Source organism: Pelophylax lessonae (assembly GCF_965119305.1).
Source record: "Pelophylax lessonae genome assembly, chromosome: 12".
Lineage (NCBI taxonomy): Eukaryota > Metazoa > Chordata > Amphibia > Anura > Ranidae > Pelophylax > Pelophylax lessonae.
The window spans coordinates 126,338,648-126,355,192 of NC_138779.1; the positions used below are offsets into that span (position 1 = coordinate 126,338,648).

The window sequence follows — 16,545 nt, forward strand, 5'->3', positions numbered from 1 at the left end:
CGTGGCAGAATGTTCATTTTCACCGAGTGCAACCTGCCGAACTACGACGGGGGGTTAGTCGCCCACCTGGTGAGATCTGCCCCCAGAGTTTTGTACAGGGGAGGGTAGTTGGCTGCATAAAGTGTGGTGATCGACGAAGTCAGATCAAAACTGCAGTTTTGTTTCATTCTGACTCCCACTGTTGTAATAGCGACTTGTACTTTCCTGAGACCTATGCCTGGCCTGTATAAGCAGATATAATCACTGTGGAAAGCCCTTATCAGATAGCTGAACTCACCAAAACACGTCTTTTTCCATCCACGTAGGTTTTATTGCAAGCAGTAGGTGTAGCAGACAATAAAATGTGGCAGATGATTGAAAGATGATATTTTGCAGATCAAAACATGGTAACGTGTTCCTGGATCCGAGCAGATTGCATAAGGCCTAGACAGATGTGGCCATCTCTTATCCAAAGCATAAGGAAGGAACAGGAAAAGGAAGTACATCACAAAATGGGAGGGGCGTAGAGATAAAATAACCACAGGATGGCAGTATAATAATCAATTACATAGAAGTCAAATAACAGTGGCTTATGAAAATGAAATGTAGCACCTGCCCTCTTGAGGGTTGCTTGTAGTTGTTGTTCTGTGCCGCTTTGAGCTGTACTCTGAGGTAGACTTTACTGCTGAACAACTTCAGGGCCCTTCCTGGCGCCCTCTTTATCTCTATCTTTAGGGTTTAACTACTTGGCACCCCCTTTACTGTAACACTCTGAGTGAGCTGGGTCCTTGATCCCCTGACTTCTCTGGAGTGGTCCCCTCTCTTAGGCAGACCCTTATGTAGGTCCCTCAGTACTCACGATACTATTTTTCCTTAAGTCCTCTGCCCAACAGCTCCACTGGTCAGCCCACTGGATCCTCTGCAGCCCAGCTCCACTCCTGGTCCCTGGGCCGACCGCCTGGACCACCTTCCTCACATCAGCAGGAGGAGAGACAGCCGTCCACCTCCTCCTGGGACTTTGCTCCCACCAAAAGACGCCCTGTCACATTCTCCCTCCGGATTTATATCCAATCCCAGGATGCATTGCAGCAATGCCCACCCACTGAGACAGCCATAAACCCTGGTATGCTACTGGTTAGGTTTCCTCCACTGTCCAACAAGCTCCCTTATTGGATACAGTGGGGAGACTCCCTTAGACCAAATAAATCCCACCTGGAAACGTGACAGGCAAAACTAACAGATCCGGCTCTCCTGATAAGCAGAACAGAGCCACCAAATGTGTTTTCTTAGCACCTACCTAGGAGGGTGCTACACAAACACTATTTTTTATGCCAGTCTGGGAAGTGATGCAATGTTGTTTTGACCTTAAACACCTCTACTGTAATACCAACTGTATTCACAACACTTGATGTTTCTTATGTAGTACATGATTTAAGAAAGGTCCATTCAACATGCAGACATTTGTGTTTATTCCACTTTACTTGCAGACATGTCTGCACCTCCTGTATGAAGCAGACTTGCTGGACCTTTTTATTCTGCAGTGAATGAGGTGTAAAACACTGCAGTAGGTCATTATTAGCTTCTTTCTTTAGATTTTTTCCTGCCATTGCTTAACCACTTAAGCCCCGGAGGATTTGGCTGCTCAAAGACCAGGGCCAATTTTGCGATTCGGCACTGCGTGACTTTAACGGACAATTGGACGGTCGTGCAACGCTGTACCCAAATAAAATAGACGTCCTTTTTTTCCCACAAACAGAACTTTCTTTTGGTGGTATTTGATCACCTGTGCGATTTTTACTTTTTGCGCTATAAACAAAAAAAGAGCGACAATTTTGAAAAAATAACAATATTTTTCACATTTTTTATATGAAATCCCCCCCCCCCCCCCCCAAAAGTAAAAATCTAAATTTTTTAACATTTTAGGCCAATTTGTTTTCTGCTACATATGTTTTGGTTTGCGCAAAAGTTATTGCGTTTACTAACTAAGGGAAAGATTTTTGTCATTTTTATGTTTTTTTTTTTTTAACTAGTAATGGAAGCGATCTCCGTTTTTTTTTTTTTTTACAGGACTGAGACTTTGCGGCGGACAGATTGGACCCTTGACTGACATTTTTGACACTTTTGGGGGGTACCAGTGACATTACTACAGTAATCAGTGCTATACATGTGCATTGTTACTGTAAACATGACACTGGCAGGGAAGGGGTTAACTTTATTACACATCCAGGGGTTAAGTGTGTCCCTAGGGGCGTGCTTCTAACTGTAAAGGGGCGTGGCTTGTGATGTAACCACAGAGACATATGATTCTACATAGCAGGATCGTATGATCTCTGCAGTAACACCAGGGAGAATGACAGACGGCTTTGGTTACATCAGCCACCTGCCTTTCTCCCTCTCCAGCGGGAGATTGCGAGTGGCCGGCGGACATCGGAGCCGCTGGTCACTCGCGCAGGGTGGGCAGTGAACGAGCGGGGTCGGGAGCGCGCCTCCGGCGGCGCGCACTCGCCCCCTATTGGCTCGCGGGCGAGTGACGTACCCATACGTCACTTTGCCCAGGGGGGGCTGACCGCCGCATTATATGTACTTGCGGCGGTCGGCAAGTGATAAAAGGTGTGAAAGGTCCATTATACACGCACATACGTTTGTGTTTATTCCACTTTTCTTGCAAACATGTTGGCACCTTAGCAGACTTTGCTGTAACCTATAGTATTTCCTGCATTATCATCAATCTATGTTGTAGACAAACAATGACTCGAGTAGTGTTTATTTTGTTATCTTTTCCTTCTTGTGTTTTGTTAGGTCAAATCATACAACTCCCCCATTAATGATATGAAATTTGGCCAATTTTTGCAAAAAAACCAACATGTTGGATCAGTCAATTTAGGCTGTCGTACAAAAAGTCCAGCGATGCCGGCATTGCAGCCGATGTTTCCATCAGCTGTCAGGTGCTGCCACCGCCACTGCTGGTGAGGGAAGCCAGCAGTAAAGCCTTGGGTCTTTACAGGCGGGTCCCTACTGCGCATGCACGAAGCACGCTGCGCATTCGGATTGGCTCGGCAGCAGGAGAAGGAGGAGGGGGCCAAACCTCCGAGGGACAGTGCCGCGGCGCCGTCTCCCGGAAGTGGGGAAGGGTAACTGTCAAAAACAGGTACCCATTCTCCCCTCCCCCCTGAAAGGTGCAAAATGTGGCACCGGATGGGGGGGGAAGCAAGTGAGCGGAAGTTCCACTTTTGGGTGGAACTGCGCTTTAACTGCTTGCCAACCTGCTCACTTACAAGTACAGCAGGAAAGCGACCTCTCTGCGCTGGATCACTTATTTGACACGTGACAACACTTGCGGGCAGCACGTGCTACCCCAGGTGTTCTGTGATTAGTTACAGCACAAGTCAATCAGTGGGTGCCGGCCAAAGATTGACCCCCCGGCACCCACTGTTTGGTCCAGGCATTCAGGACAGACGATCTTTCTGTTTTTGTTTTTTTATTCCCTGAAAAGCAGGGGAAAAAAAAGGAAGATCGCTTAGTAAAAGCACCATATAACACACACAGTCAACATTGTTATACACATGTTTAACCTATTGGTCACCCCTAGATGTGAAGCCCTTCCCAGTCAGTGTATTAGCACTAATCACTGTATTAGTGTCACTATTGATGCCAGTATCAGTTAGTCTACCCTCCAGCCAGTATCAGTTAGTGTACCCTCCAGCCAATATCAGTGTACCCTCCAGCCAGTGTCAGTTATGGCACTTTTCCACTGCAAGTACCGGCTAGGCTCTAGTCGGCCCTGCTTGGCCCGGTTTGCTTTTCCACTGCGGTACCGCATGGTATAGGGTCAGAACGGTTCGGTACGGTACGGTATAGGTTTGCTTTTCCACTAAAGTAGTACTAAAGTTAAGTGGGTGGGATAACAACGGGGTGGGTGGGATTCTCTGACCAATCAGTGGCTAGTAGTGACTGCATGCAAAGGATTGTGGGATATGGTACCAGTTTGGTACCTGTTGGAACCACAATCGAGTAGGTACTGTTTTTTCAGAGCCGTACCGTACCGTTCGGTTCCATGCAGTGGAAAAGCAAACCTATACCGTACCGTACCGAACCGTTCCGACCCTATACCATGCGGTACCGCAGTGGAAAAGCACAAAAGCGTGCCGAACCGGTACGGTTCCATGCAGTGGAAAAGCGCCATTAGTGTACCCTCCAGCCAGTGTCAGTAAGTGTACCCTCCAGCCAGTATCAGTTAGTGTACCCTTCAGTCAGTGTCAGTTAGTGTACCCCCCAGCCAGTGTCAGTGTACCCTCCAGCAAGTGTCAGTTAGTGTACCCTCCAGCCAGTGTCAGTGTGCCCTCCAACCAGTATCAGTTAGTGTACCCTCCAGTCAGTGTCATTTAGTGTACCCTCCAGTCAGTGTCAGTTAGTGTACCCTCCAGTCAGTGTCATTTAGTGTACCCTCCAGTCAGTGTCAGTTAGTATACCCTCCAGCCAGTGTCAGTTGGTATACCCTCCAGCCAGTGTCAGTTGGTATACCCTCCAGCCAGTGTCAGTTGGTATACCCTCCAGCCAGTGTCAGTTGGTATACCCTCCAGTCAGTGTCAGTTAGTGTACCCTCCAGCCAGTATCAGTTAGTGTACCCTCCAGCCAGTGTCAGTGTACCCTCCAGCCAGTGTCAGTGTACCCTCCAGCCAGTGTCAGTTGGTATACCCTCCAGCCAGTGTCAGTTGGTATACCCTCCAGCCAGTGTCAGTTGGTATACCCTCCAGCCAGTGTCAGTTGGTATACCCTCCAGCCAGTGTCAGTTGGTATACCCTCCAGCCAGTGTCAGTTGGTATACCCTCCAGTCAGTGTCAGTTAGTGTACCCTCCAGCCAGTATCAGTTAGTGTACCCTCCAGCCAGTGTCAGTGTACCCTCCAGCCAGTATCAGTGTACCCTCCAGCCAGTGTCAGTTAGTGTCAGATTGTCCATCAGGCTGCCATACTATCACAGTCCCACTTTAAGTTGCTGATCACTGCCATTACTAGTATCAAAAAATCTAGTATCTATACCAGACACTAACTTTCACACAAAACAAATAATAAACACTTATTGGGATTTTTTTTTTTTACCAAAAACATGTAGCAGAATACATTTTTTTTTCCTAATTTTTTCATTTATATCGCAAAAAAAAATAAAAATAAAAAAACAGTGATGATCAAATACCATATTAAATACCAAATGAAAGCTCTATTTGTGTGAAAAAAATGGTATAAATTTAGTTTGTGTACAATGTTGCATGACCGTGCAATTGTCGGGTAAAGTAGCGCAGTGCCGAATGGAAAAAAATGCCCTGGTCATAAAGGGGGGCAAGTGGGAAAATAAAATAAAAAAAGTATCTCTTTAATGATTTCTAGCATTCAGGATTGTTTAGTAGGGGTGACTATTACTTCCACAGGGATCCCACAGGTATGGAAAATGGGTACTTACTGTACTGGATCAAAGTAACTAAGCAATAAAATCTGTACCTGGAACACAACTCCATGACACTGCCTATTTTATTGGTACATACACTCATCGGCCACTTTATTAGGTACACCTGTTTAATTGCGTGGTAACACAAATTGCTGATCAGCCAATCACATGGCAGCAACGCAATGCATTTAGGCATTTAGACGTAGTGAAGATGACTTGCTGAAGTTCAAACTGGGGGAAAATGGGATTTAAGTGACTTTGAACGTGGAATGGTTGTTGGTGCCAGGCAGGCTGGTCTGAGTATTTAAAAAACTGCTGATCTCCTGGGATTTTCATGCACAACCATCTCTAGGCTTTACAGAGAATGGTGCAAAAAAGAGAAAATATCCAGTGAGCAGCAGGTGTGTGGATGAAAATGCCTTGATGTCAGAGGAGAATGGGCAGACTGGTTCAAGAAGAAAAGCAACAGTAACCCAAATAACCACTCCTTAACCACTTGCCAACCGCCACATGACTATCTACGTCAGCGGTCAGCCCTTCGTAGGGCTACGTCACTAGCTTGTGAGGGTCTAGGGAGCGAGCGCGCACCGCCGGAGGCGCGCTCCCGCTCCCGTGTGGTCACGGACCCCCCCCGCGTGTGTGACCGGCGGACCCGATGTCCGCGGGTCACTCTGCGATCGTCGGGGGAGAGGGAGAAAGTCAGGCAGCTTGTGTAAACAAGCCGCCTGTCATTCTCCCCTGTGTATGAAGGATGATCATACGGTTCTACTATGTAGAACTGTTGATCATTCTTCATACATCTGAAGCCACAGCCAATCACAGTAGAAAGCACGCCCCTAGGGACACACATAGCCCCTCCCTTTAAAAAAAAAAGTTAACCCCTTCACTGCCAGTGTATTTTTACAGTAACAGTGCATATGTATAGCACTGATTACTGTAGAAATGTCACTGGTAACCCCAAAAGTGGCAAAAATGTCAGTCAAGGGTCCGATCTGTCCGCCGCAATGTCACAGTACCGAAAAAAAAATCGCAGATCGCCGCCATTACGCGTTAAAAAAAAAAAACAACAACAAAAATGACAAAAATCTTTGCCTTTGTTAGTAAACGCAATAACTTTTGCGCAAACCAATCAAAATACGCTTTTTGCGATTTTTTTTTTTTTTTTTTACCAAACATAGGTAGCAAAAAACAAATTGGCCGAAAATTTAAAAAAATTTTGATTTTTACATTTTTTTGGGGGGGAATTTCATATAAAAAAAAGTGAAAAATATTGTTATTTTTGCAAAATTTACGCTCTTTTTTTGTTTATAGCGCGTGATCAAAAAATCGCACAGGTGATCAAATACCACCAAAAGAAAGCTCTGTTTGTGGGAAAAAAAGAACGCCAAATTTGTTTAGATACAGCGTCGCACGACCGCGCAATTGTCCGTTAAAGTCACGCAGTGCCGAATCGCAAAATACCCCCTGGTCAGGAAGGGGGTAAAATCTTCCGGGGCTTAAGTGGTTAAAACCAAAGCATGCAGAATATTTTTTTGTCTGAATGCACAACACATTGAACCTTGAAGCAGATGGGCTACAGCAGCAGAAGACCACACTGAATTCAGGAAAATGAGACTACAATTCACATAGGCTCACCAAAATTGATTGGACAATAGAAGATTGGAAAAACTTTGCCTGGTCTGATGGGTCTCAACCAGCTGCGACATTCAGGTGATAGGGTCAGAATTTTGCGTACATAAACAACATGAAAGCATGGATCCATCCTGCCTTGTATCAACGGTTCAGGCTGGTGGTGGTGGTGTAATGGTGTGGGGGATATTTTCTTGGCACACTTTGAGCCCCTTAGTACTAATTGAGCATTGTTTCTAAACGCCGTGGCCTACCTGAGTATTGTTGCTGACCATGTCCATCCCTTTATGACTACAGTGTACCCATCTTCTGATGGCTCCTTCCAGCAGAATAAGGCACCATGTCACAAAGCTCAAATCATCTCACCACTGGTTTCCTGAACATGACAATGAGATCGCTGTACTCCAATTAGGGTTGCCACCTTATCCTTTTAAACAGGTTCTGTGGCTGATTAGGGTGGTAATTAACCACTTGCCGACCAGCCTCCATGTATATACGGCAGCAGGTTCCCGCAAAACGCCGTACCTGTACAGCGGTTCATGGGAGCAATCCTAGGGGTGTGCACCCCCATTGGCCAGCGGGGAAGCTGATTTATGGGGCTAGCGGCCGCGATTGCCGCAGAGCGCCCGTTATCGCTCATGTGGAGAGAGAACAGGTCTCTGTGTTCATGCAAGTCCATCCCCCCTACAGTTAGAAAGCACCACCTAGGGACACATTTAACCTTTTGATTGCCCCTGGTGTTTACCCCCTTCCCTGCCAGTGTCATTAGTACAGTAACAGTGCATATTTTTAGCACTGATTACTGCAGTAATGTCACTGGGCCCACCAAAAATGTCAGTTAGGGTTCCGATCTGTCCGCCATAATGTCGCAGTCCTGCTAAAAATCACAGTAAAAAATAAATAAATAAATATGACATAATTCTTTCCCCTAGTTTTTAGATGTGATAACCAATCAAAATACGCTTATTGGGATTTTTCTTTTTTTTTTGAAAAAATATGTAGCACGATGAGAAAACTTGGATTTCTATTTTTTTTTTTCTTTATTGGGAATGTTCTATAACAGAAAATAAAAAATATTGTTTTTTTCAGAATTGTCGCTATTTTTTGTTTATAGCGCAAAAAATAAAAAAAAAAATCGCAGGGGTGATCAAATACCACCAAAAGAAAGCTCTATTTGTGGGGAAAAAAGGACATCAATTTTATTTGGGTACAGCGTGGCACGACCGCGCAATTGTTAGTTAAAGTAACGCAGTGCCGAATTGCAAAAAATGCCTGGTCATTAAGGGGGGAAATCTTCCGGTCCAGAAGTGGTTAAATTCGGTGCCTTATCTGCATTAATTTAGCCCCAGAACCTGTGTAATTCATATGTGTTTGAGGTTAAAGGGATGAGGTGGCAACCCTAACTCCAATGGCCTCCACAGTCACCAGATCTCAATCCAATAGGGCACCTTTGGGATGTGGTGGAATGGGAGATTCGCATTATGGAAGTGCAGCCAACAAATCTGCAGCAACTGTGTAATGCTATCTAAAGAATGTTTCCTACACCTTGTTGAATCTATGCCATGAAGAATTAGGGTAGTTCTGAAGGCAAAAGGGGTCCAACCTGGGAATAGCAAGGTGTATCCAATAAAGTGGCTGGAGAGCAGGGCCGCTGATAGGGGGGGACCACTGTTCCTCCTGTAGGGGGCCTGAGCACAAGGGGGGGGCCCAACAGCACGGAGAATTGTGTGGAGGGGCAATTTCAGAAGGTAGCCCTGTGCGGCTCTCTGCAGCAGCTGAAAGCCAGTTTCTCCCCCTCCTGACAGCTTTCAGCTACTGCAGGGAGAGACACAGACACAGGACATCATTCCTGTAATTGCTTCTCCGACACCAATCCCACTCCTTGTTCTGCCTGCTTCTGACCCCTCTTTCCCATGTGCCCCCCGTTCTGCCTGCTTCTGACCCCCCTCCCGTGTGCCCCCCTCCCTGTTCTGCCTGCTTCTGACCCCCCTGTTCTGCCTGCTTCTTACCTCCCCCCCCTGTTCTGCCTGGTTCTGACCTCCCCCTCCTGTGTGCCCCCCCGTTCTACCTGCTTCTGACCCCCCCCCCCCTCGTGTGCCCCCCCCCTGTTCTGCCTGGTTCTGACCCCCCCTCCCATGTGCCCCCCCTTTATGCCTGCTTCTGACCCCCCCTCCCGTGTGCCCCCCCCTGTTCTGCCTGCTTCTGACCCCCCCCCCCCTCCCTGTTCTGCCTGCTTCTGACCCCCCCTCCGGTGTGCCCTCCCTGTTCTGCCTGCTTCTGACCCCCCCTCCCTGTTCTGCCTGCTTCTGACTCCCCCCTTCCGTGTGCCCCCCCCTGTTCTGCCTGCTTCTGACCCCCCCCCTTCTGTGTGCCCCCCCTGTTCTGCCTGCTTCTGACTCCCCCCTTCTGTGTGCCCCCCTCCCTGTTCTGCCTGCTTCTGACCCCCCCTCCCTGTTCTGCCTGCTTCTGACTCCCCCTTCTGTGTGCCCCCCCCCCTGTTCTGCCTGCTTCTGACCCCCCTCCCGTGTGCCCCCCTGTTCTGCCTTCTTCTAACCCCCCCCTTCCGTGTGCCCCCCTGTTCTGCCTGCTTCTGGCCCCCCCTCCCATGTGCCCCCCCTTTATGCCTGCTTCTGACCCCCCTCCCGTGTGCCCCCCCCCTGTTCTGCCTGCTTCTGACCCCCCCTCCGGTGTGCCCTCCCTGTTCTGCCTGCTTCTGACCCCCCCCCTGTTCTGCCTGCTTCTGACCCCCCTCCCGTGTGCCCCCCTGTTCTGCCTTCTTCTAACCCCCCCCTCCCATGTGCCCCCCCTGTTCTGCCTGCTTCTGACTCCCCCCTTCTGTGTGCCCCCCTCCCTGTTCTGCCTGCTTCTGACCCCCCCTCCCTGTTCTGCCTGCTTCTGACCCCCCTCCCGTGTGCCCCCCTGTTCTGCCTTCTTCTAACCCCCCCTCCCGTGTGCCCCCCTGTTCTGCCTGCTTCTGCCCCCCCCCCCCCTCCCAGCTTCCCTGTCCTGTAAAAATTAAAAAAAAATTAACCCTTAAAAAAAGTTATTTTTTTAAAAAAAAATGTAAAAAAACAATTAAGGGCTAATAATTCACACGGGTTCTCGGTTATGGGTGTCCGCTGATAATGATTTTAGTGTATCTTTAGTGAAAATATTGTCTTGATAAATTTGGGGGGGGGGGGGCTGGCGCTTGGCAGCAGCCCTGCCAGTGAGTGTATATAAATATTATTATTACAGACAATACATTGTAGTACATAAGGTGAGCAGGATGAACATTGTGTGCTCCTGGGATCTGGCACACCTTGTCCTCTCTGCTACCTGAACACGCCCCCTGCAGGTGACTCCATCCCCTGGGAGAAGCAGTGTGCTCTCCCCATGTGTCTTCCGCCCCGCCCCCCTCCCTTGCCGACGTCACTAGCTGTCAAATTCCAGCCGGAGGTAATGAGTGTCCGGACAGAGGAGAGGAGGGAGAGGACATTCAGTGCTGGTGTGTGCCGTCTACATAGAGGAGCTCCCGGGACCCTCCTGTACATTACATTGCAGTGATCGCTCCCAGCACACCGTCCTCCTCTATACACCGCACTCCTCTCACCTTCACCATGACCGGCAGCGGCAAGGAGCAGCACATTCCCGGGGCCATCATTTTATCTCATCTCCTGGACTTCGTGCTCCATAGAACCAAGGTGAGGAGTGAGGGATGGAGGAGGGGGCGTGCCAGGGTTGTCCTTATTGCAGGGGTACCCATTTTCTGATACCCATTTCTGATTTCAATGGCCCAACACACCATCCAAAAATCAGAGGGAAAATAGCGCTTTCCAAGCGATCGTGCGATAATCGGATCGTTGGTACAGAGCTTTTCGAAAGTCGATCGCGACAGTTCATCAGATATAATTCCGATCGCACAAGCAAGAAAATTTCTCCCATGCCATACCAGAGTGTACCATTTCCACTTCTGGACTGGAAGGTTTTACACCCTCTATGGCCAGGCCATTTTTTGCGATACGGCACTGCGTTATTTTAACTGACAATTGCGCGATCATGCGGCGCTGTACCTAAATAAAATTGAAGAGCGTTCTTCTGGTGGTAGTTGATCACCTGTGCGATTTTTTTTTTTTTTTTTTTTTTTTTTTTTTTTCTTTGCGCTGTAAACAAAAAAAGAGCGAGACTATATTTTTCACATTCTGCTATATAACATTAATATTTAACAATAATATATAACATACCCAAAAACATGTAAAAATCAAAAACATTTTAGGCCAATTGGTTTTCTGCTACATATTTTTGTTAAAAAAAAAAAATCGCAATAAGCGTATTTTGATTGGCTTGTGCAAAAGTTATTGCGTCTACTAACTACGGGAAAGATTTATGTCTTTTTTTTTTTCTTTTACTAGTAATGGCGGCGATCTGCGATTTTTTTTTTTTTTTTTTTTTTTTTTCTTGCGGGACTGCGACATTGCGGCAGACAGATCGGACCCCTAACTGACATTTTTGACACTTTTGGGGGGACCAGTGACATTACTACAGTAATCAGTGCTAAAAATATGCACTGTTACTGTACTAATAACACCAGCAGGGAAGGGGCTAACCCTGTGGGTGATCAAGGGGTTAAATGTGAGCCTAGGGGAGTGATTCTAACTGTGGGGGGGGGGCGTGGCTTGTGACATGACCATAGAGACATGTGATCCTATATAGAAGGATCACAGGAGCTCTGTGGTCATTCCAGGGAGAAGAACGGTCAGCTGTGTTTTATAACAGCTGACCGTCCTCTCTCAGTGGGGAACGATCGCGGGTGCCCGGTGGCAATCAGAGCCGCCTGCCTGCTGCATCGGCTTCCCCGCTGACGAGTGGGGGGCGGGAGCGTGCCAGCCTGCTGCTCGCAACCGACGTATAGCTATGCCGGTTTGCCCAGGAGCGGCTGCCTGCGGCGGGCGGTCGTAAAGCGGTAATAAATATCACACTATAGATACATACAGTGTATAACGCATTGACAATCAAACGGATAGAACAAAAAACACTGATCCTATGTAATACTATGTGTAATACTATATAGTATGCTTGGGTGTTATCCCAGCACCTTTTCTTTGGGGTTTGACTTTAGTTTTGTTGAGAAAAAAAACAATCCCCTCCCCTAAGGTTGTTGGGGCTCCCGGTTGCCTTAGTGCAAGGAACCCCAGTCTGTATTCTTCTAAAATTTTTGCCCTCTTTCACCCTTGTGTGACTTGTCCTGTGACTTGGGACTGTAAAGTCGCAGGGCAAGTCATACCCCATGGTTTCCAATGACCAACTTCACAAAGTAGTCCCTGCACTACTTTTGGTCCAACTTTGATGCAACTTGAGGTCCATAGACCTCAAGAATACATTGGCATTGCGTCAAGGTCACACAAGTGTGAAAGGGGCCATAGAGAATAACCGCAACTGAGGACTGACATTGGAGAGTCATTTTTAGGCCCCTTTCACACGCATGCGACCTAAAAGTCACGGGATTTCGCCGAAATTTTTTTGCCGCGATTTTGACTGGGCTGGAAGCAATGCTTATGTCTATGGACCTCAAAATGCATCAAAGTTGGACCAAAGTAGTGCAGGGACTACTTTGAAGTTGTTGCAACCTAAAGTCGCACAGATATGATACTCATTGGCAATCATGCAGTACGACTTGTCATGCAACTTTGCAGTCCCAAATCGCAGGACAAGTCGCACAAGGGTGAAAGGGGTCTTAGTAATAAATGCCATAGTGGCTTGTGTAGCAGTTCTGTACTTATGGCTGTTTTTTTTTTTTTTTTTTTTTGTGAATGTAGAGTTTTCCTTTAGGCTACGTTCACATGTTGGCGTAGCGGATCGCGGGCAGAATCACTGCTATTCTGCCCGCGATCCGGAAATCATTGCAAATTGCGGGACGCCTGTGCGTTGCTGTTGATTTGCAATGGCACCCCAAATGCTGTGCTATGTTGCCGCGATTTTCGCCTGCCGAATCTCGGTAACATCGCGCAAACAAAATCGCGGGTCGCATGACGCCCCAAAGAAGCTCTTGTACCTTTTTTGGGCGTCATGCGACCCGCGATTTTGTTTGCGCGATGTTACCGCGATTCGGCAGGCGGAAATCACGGCAACATCGCACAGCGTTTGGGGTGCCATTGCAAATCAATGGCAACGCACAGGCGTCCTGCGATTTGCAATGATTTCCGGATCGCGGGCAGAATTGCGGCGATTCTGCCCGCGGTCCGCTACGCTAACACGTGAACGTAGCCTTAGAAATCTATTCTTGCCACCTGATTAGTGTGGACGCGTAGTACCGCTAATTGTGTCCAATATATTTTGAAGAAAATAAATGGAAAATGTACTAGGTAATAATATGGCCTAAGGTGAACACATGCTTTACCTGTGCAGGGCACACTACTAGATTCACTTAAAGGATAAGTTCATCTTTTGACAAAAAATAATAAATGCGCATTTTTTTTTTTTTTTTTGCAGGTAAAAAAAATGTGCATTTATTATTTTTTGTTTTGGAAAACTACAAACCAACAGCCGCAAAGGCCACCGGACCTTGTAGAACTGTGAATGTGTGCAGCTCGGTGGCCGCATTTTTTTCATTCAAAGCATGTTACACCTTGGGAGTGGAAAGAAATGAAATGAAAAGGTGAACTTCTCCTTTTAAAGCCTTTTTCCAGGGCAATAAAAAATCCTCCCTTGCAGTGGGGCTGCCCCAAACTGTAAGGAGTAACCACTTCCAGCCCAAGGACCTCATATGACGCCCTGGACTTTGAGAGGAGATATTGGCACTGCAGGCATCATTCAGATATCATTTTTAGGCGATTCCCTTCATTGTAAGAACAACCATAGTGGCAGTTCAGCCGCTTAATCATTCTTACAGGCGGCGGGAGGAGACATTTCAATCCCGCCGCCCTCCGGTGGCAGCTGAAGTTCACCATTTAGAATACCAAGGACCAGATGGTCCCCGGCAGTCTGACTCGTGGAGGCCTGGGCACGACATTACGATGTCCCGTCCGGCCTGGCAGTTGTAAATACTGCTGAGATCTCGGCTGGAAAGGCTGAGAGTTTGTTTTTTTATTTTTTTTGTTTTTATTTTTTTTGCTCTGTCTTTCCAGCCTAGAGGAGAGATGGGAGGTCTTTATAGACCCCACATCTCTCCATAAAAAGGACCTGCCATGCCCTATTCTTATTACAAGGGATGTTTACATTCCTTGTAATAAGAATATAAGTGATCAAAAAAAGAAATTTAAAAAAGGGAAAGTGTAAAAATAAAAAAAATATATTTTTAAAGCGCCCGTGTGCTCGCAGGCAGAAGCGAATGCATTGGTTTGTCACGTCCGCATATGTAAACGGCGTTCAAATCACACATGTGAGGTATTGCTGCAAACGTTACAGCGAGAGCAACAATTCTACCCCAAGACCTCCTCAGTAAGGGCCCTTTCACACGGGCGTTCCGCATTTCCGTATATCATCCTATTTTTTTGCGGATGATATATGGACATAATGCATGTCAATGGCATTGCGGATGTCAGTGGATGACCATCCGCTGACATCCGATTTTCGTCCTTTCAGTTCTGTTCCGTTTTTTGGAACGGAACAGAACCCTATTTTTGTTCCATTTAAAAAACGGAACAGATGCAAAATCGGATGTCAGTGGTGTCATCTGCTGACATCTGCAATCCCCATAGACATACATTATGTCCGTATATCATCCGCAAACGGATGGGATGATATGCGGACATACGGAGCGGATGACACAAGTGTCATCCGCTCCGTAAGAAAAAAAAAAAAGTGCCGGAGCGGATCGCAATGCGGTCCGCTCCGTGTGAAAGAGCCCTTACTCTAAACTGGTTACCTTTTTTAAAGCTTCGGCTATGGAGACTTTTAAGTACCAAAGGTTGGCGCCGATCCACGAGTGGGCACAATTTTAAAGTGTGACATGCTGGGTATCGATTTACTCAGCGTAACATCCTCTTTCACATTATACAAAAAATTGGGCTAACTTTTACTGTTGTTGTTTTTTTTTTTTTTAAATAACACCAGTTTGAAAAATCGGTGCGTAAATGCTGTGTGACATAAAAAATTGCAATGACCGCTATTTTATTCCCTAGGGTCTCTGCTAAAAAAATGATATATGTTTGGGGGTTCTTGGTAATTTTCTAGCAAAACAAATTGCTGATTTTTACACGTAGGAGAGGAGTGCCAGAATAGGCCCGGTATGGAAGTGATTAAAAGAAAATTTCAGCCCGGGGTACTGGGAAAAGCAGTTTTACTTACCTGATCTTCTGCTCCCCCAGCAGCCAGTGCTCTCCTCTTCTCCCCTACTCTGCAGCGGTGGACTGTCTCTCGATGTCCTCACCAGCAGTAAAAGGCTTTTAGCCCTAAATCATACTTGATGATGTCAGAGGACCTGTGACCACCGGAGCATGGGGTAGAAGAGGCTGTGGCAACCTGTCTAACAGCCTGAAGGAAGAACGCAGGAACGAGGAATCGGGTAAGTAAAACTGCTTTTTCCAGCCCCTAGGCCTAAATTAAACATTTAACTCTTGCAGTGTGGGGCAGCCCCACTGCAAAGGAGGATTTTTGCTTTCCCCGGAGTTCAGCTTTAAATGCTAAGCACACCAGCTGCCCATACTTAAAGATAATTTCCAGGTATGGTATTTGTATATAGTTACTTTGGTTCAGCTTGGACTGATGTAGCTACAGTATGTATATACCATATCTGGCCAATGTTCCTGGAAGCTGGAAATCACTGAAGTAGCACCGCTACTCCAGTGATCTCGACAAGCGTCTTGGTCCTGTGCTGAGCGGCTGGCCTGGTGCATTGTGAACACAGAAGGTCGGCTACTCCGCATAGGCACCATTTGGAGAATGCTTTGAATTTACTGAACTAATGCAAAGCGTTCTGTGACTGTATGGGGTGGGGCAGTGACATCACGCTCTCTACCTTGTCCGATCAGAGAGCGCTTTTCATTCATTCAGAAAATTTGAAGCACGGGACCCAGGGGCAAGTGGAGATCAGTAAAGAAGCGGTGCTACTTGCCGAAGCGGTGCTCTGATTGGAGTTTGCACAGAGCTGAGTACTTTATTTTCCCCATTGAGTGCAGCGGGTAACTAAATGGCCATTTCCCAGTTATATGGGTGTGGGCTGAGTCCCATGCTCCCCAATATCTGAAACTACCCGATATTTTTTTTCACTACCGACGGCTGAACAGGTTGGTGGGAGAGAAAAGGAAAGGTGGGTATGTGTTGGTGGTGGTGCCATTAAAGTATTACTAGAGGCAAAACTTTTCTTTAGAATTGGGAGGTGAGCGGGTTGTCTGTGCCCTTGTTTAGGAAGAATTACTCTCTCTAATTGCCATGATCTACCATGTTACCAGGAATGAAGGTGAGGGTAAAACCAAAATCTTCACGTTGCCACAGAACAGGAACAGAGAGGCATCTTCCAATGGTTATACTTGTTCCCATGACAACTGTCTAAGAGGGGATAGACCTCACATTAGAAGAAT

The 16,545-nt window shown here is 47.0% G+C and overlaps 1 protein-coding gene across 3 annotated transcripts in view; it reads left to right on the forward strand.

The window, feature by feature from the left end:
• The window catches only part of USP2 (ubiquitin specific peptidase 2), a 192,394-nt gene that overhangs the window by 110,674 nt on the left and 65,175 nt on the right, over window positions 1-16,545 (forward strand). The window contains exon 1 of one of the 3 annotated variants that reach the window (XM_082274549.1): window positions 10,635-10,731. The exons of the other annotated variants lie outside the window; for them this stretch is intronic. Within the exon in view, the coding sequence (XP_082130675.1) occupies window positions 10,648-10,731 (84 nt within the window). The 5' untranslated portion in view covers window positions 10,635-10,647. Of the gene's footprint in view, window positions 1-10,634; window positions 10,732-16,545 lie in introns of those variants that run through there. 3 annotated transcript variants of the gene reach the window in all.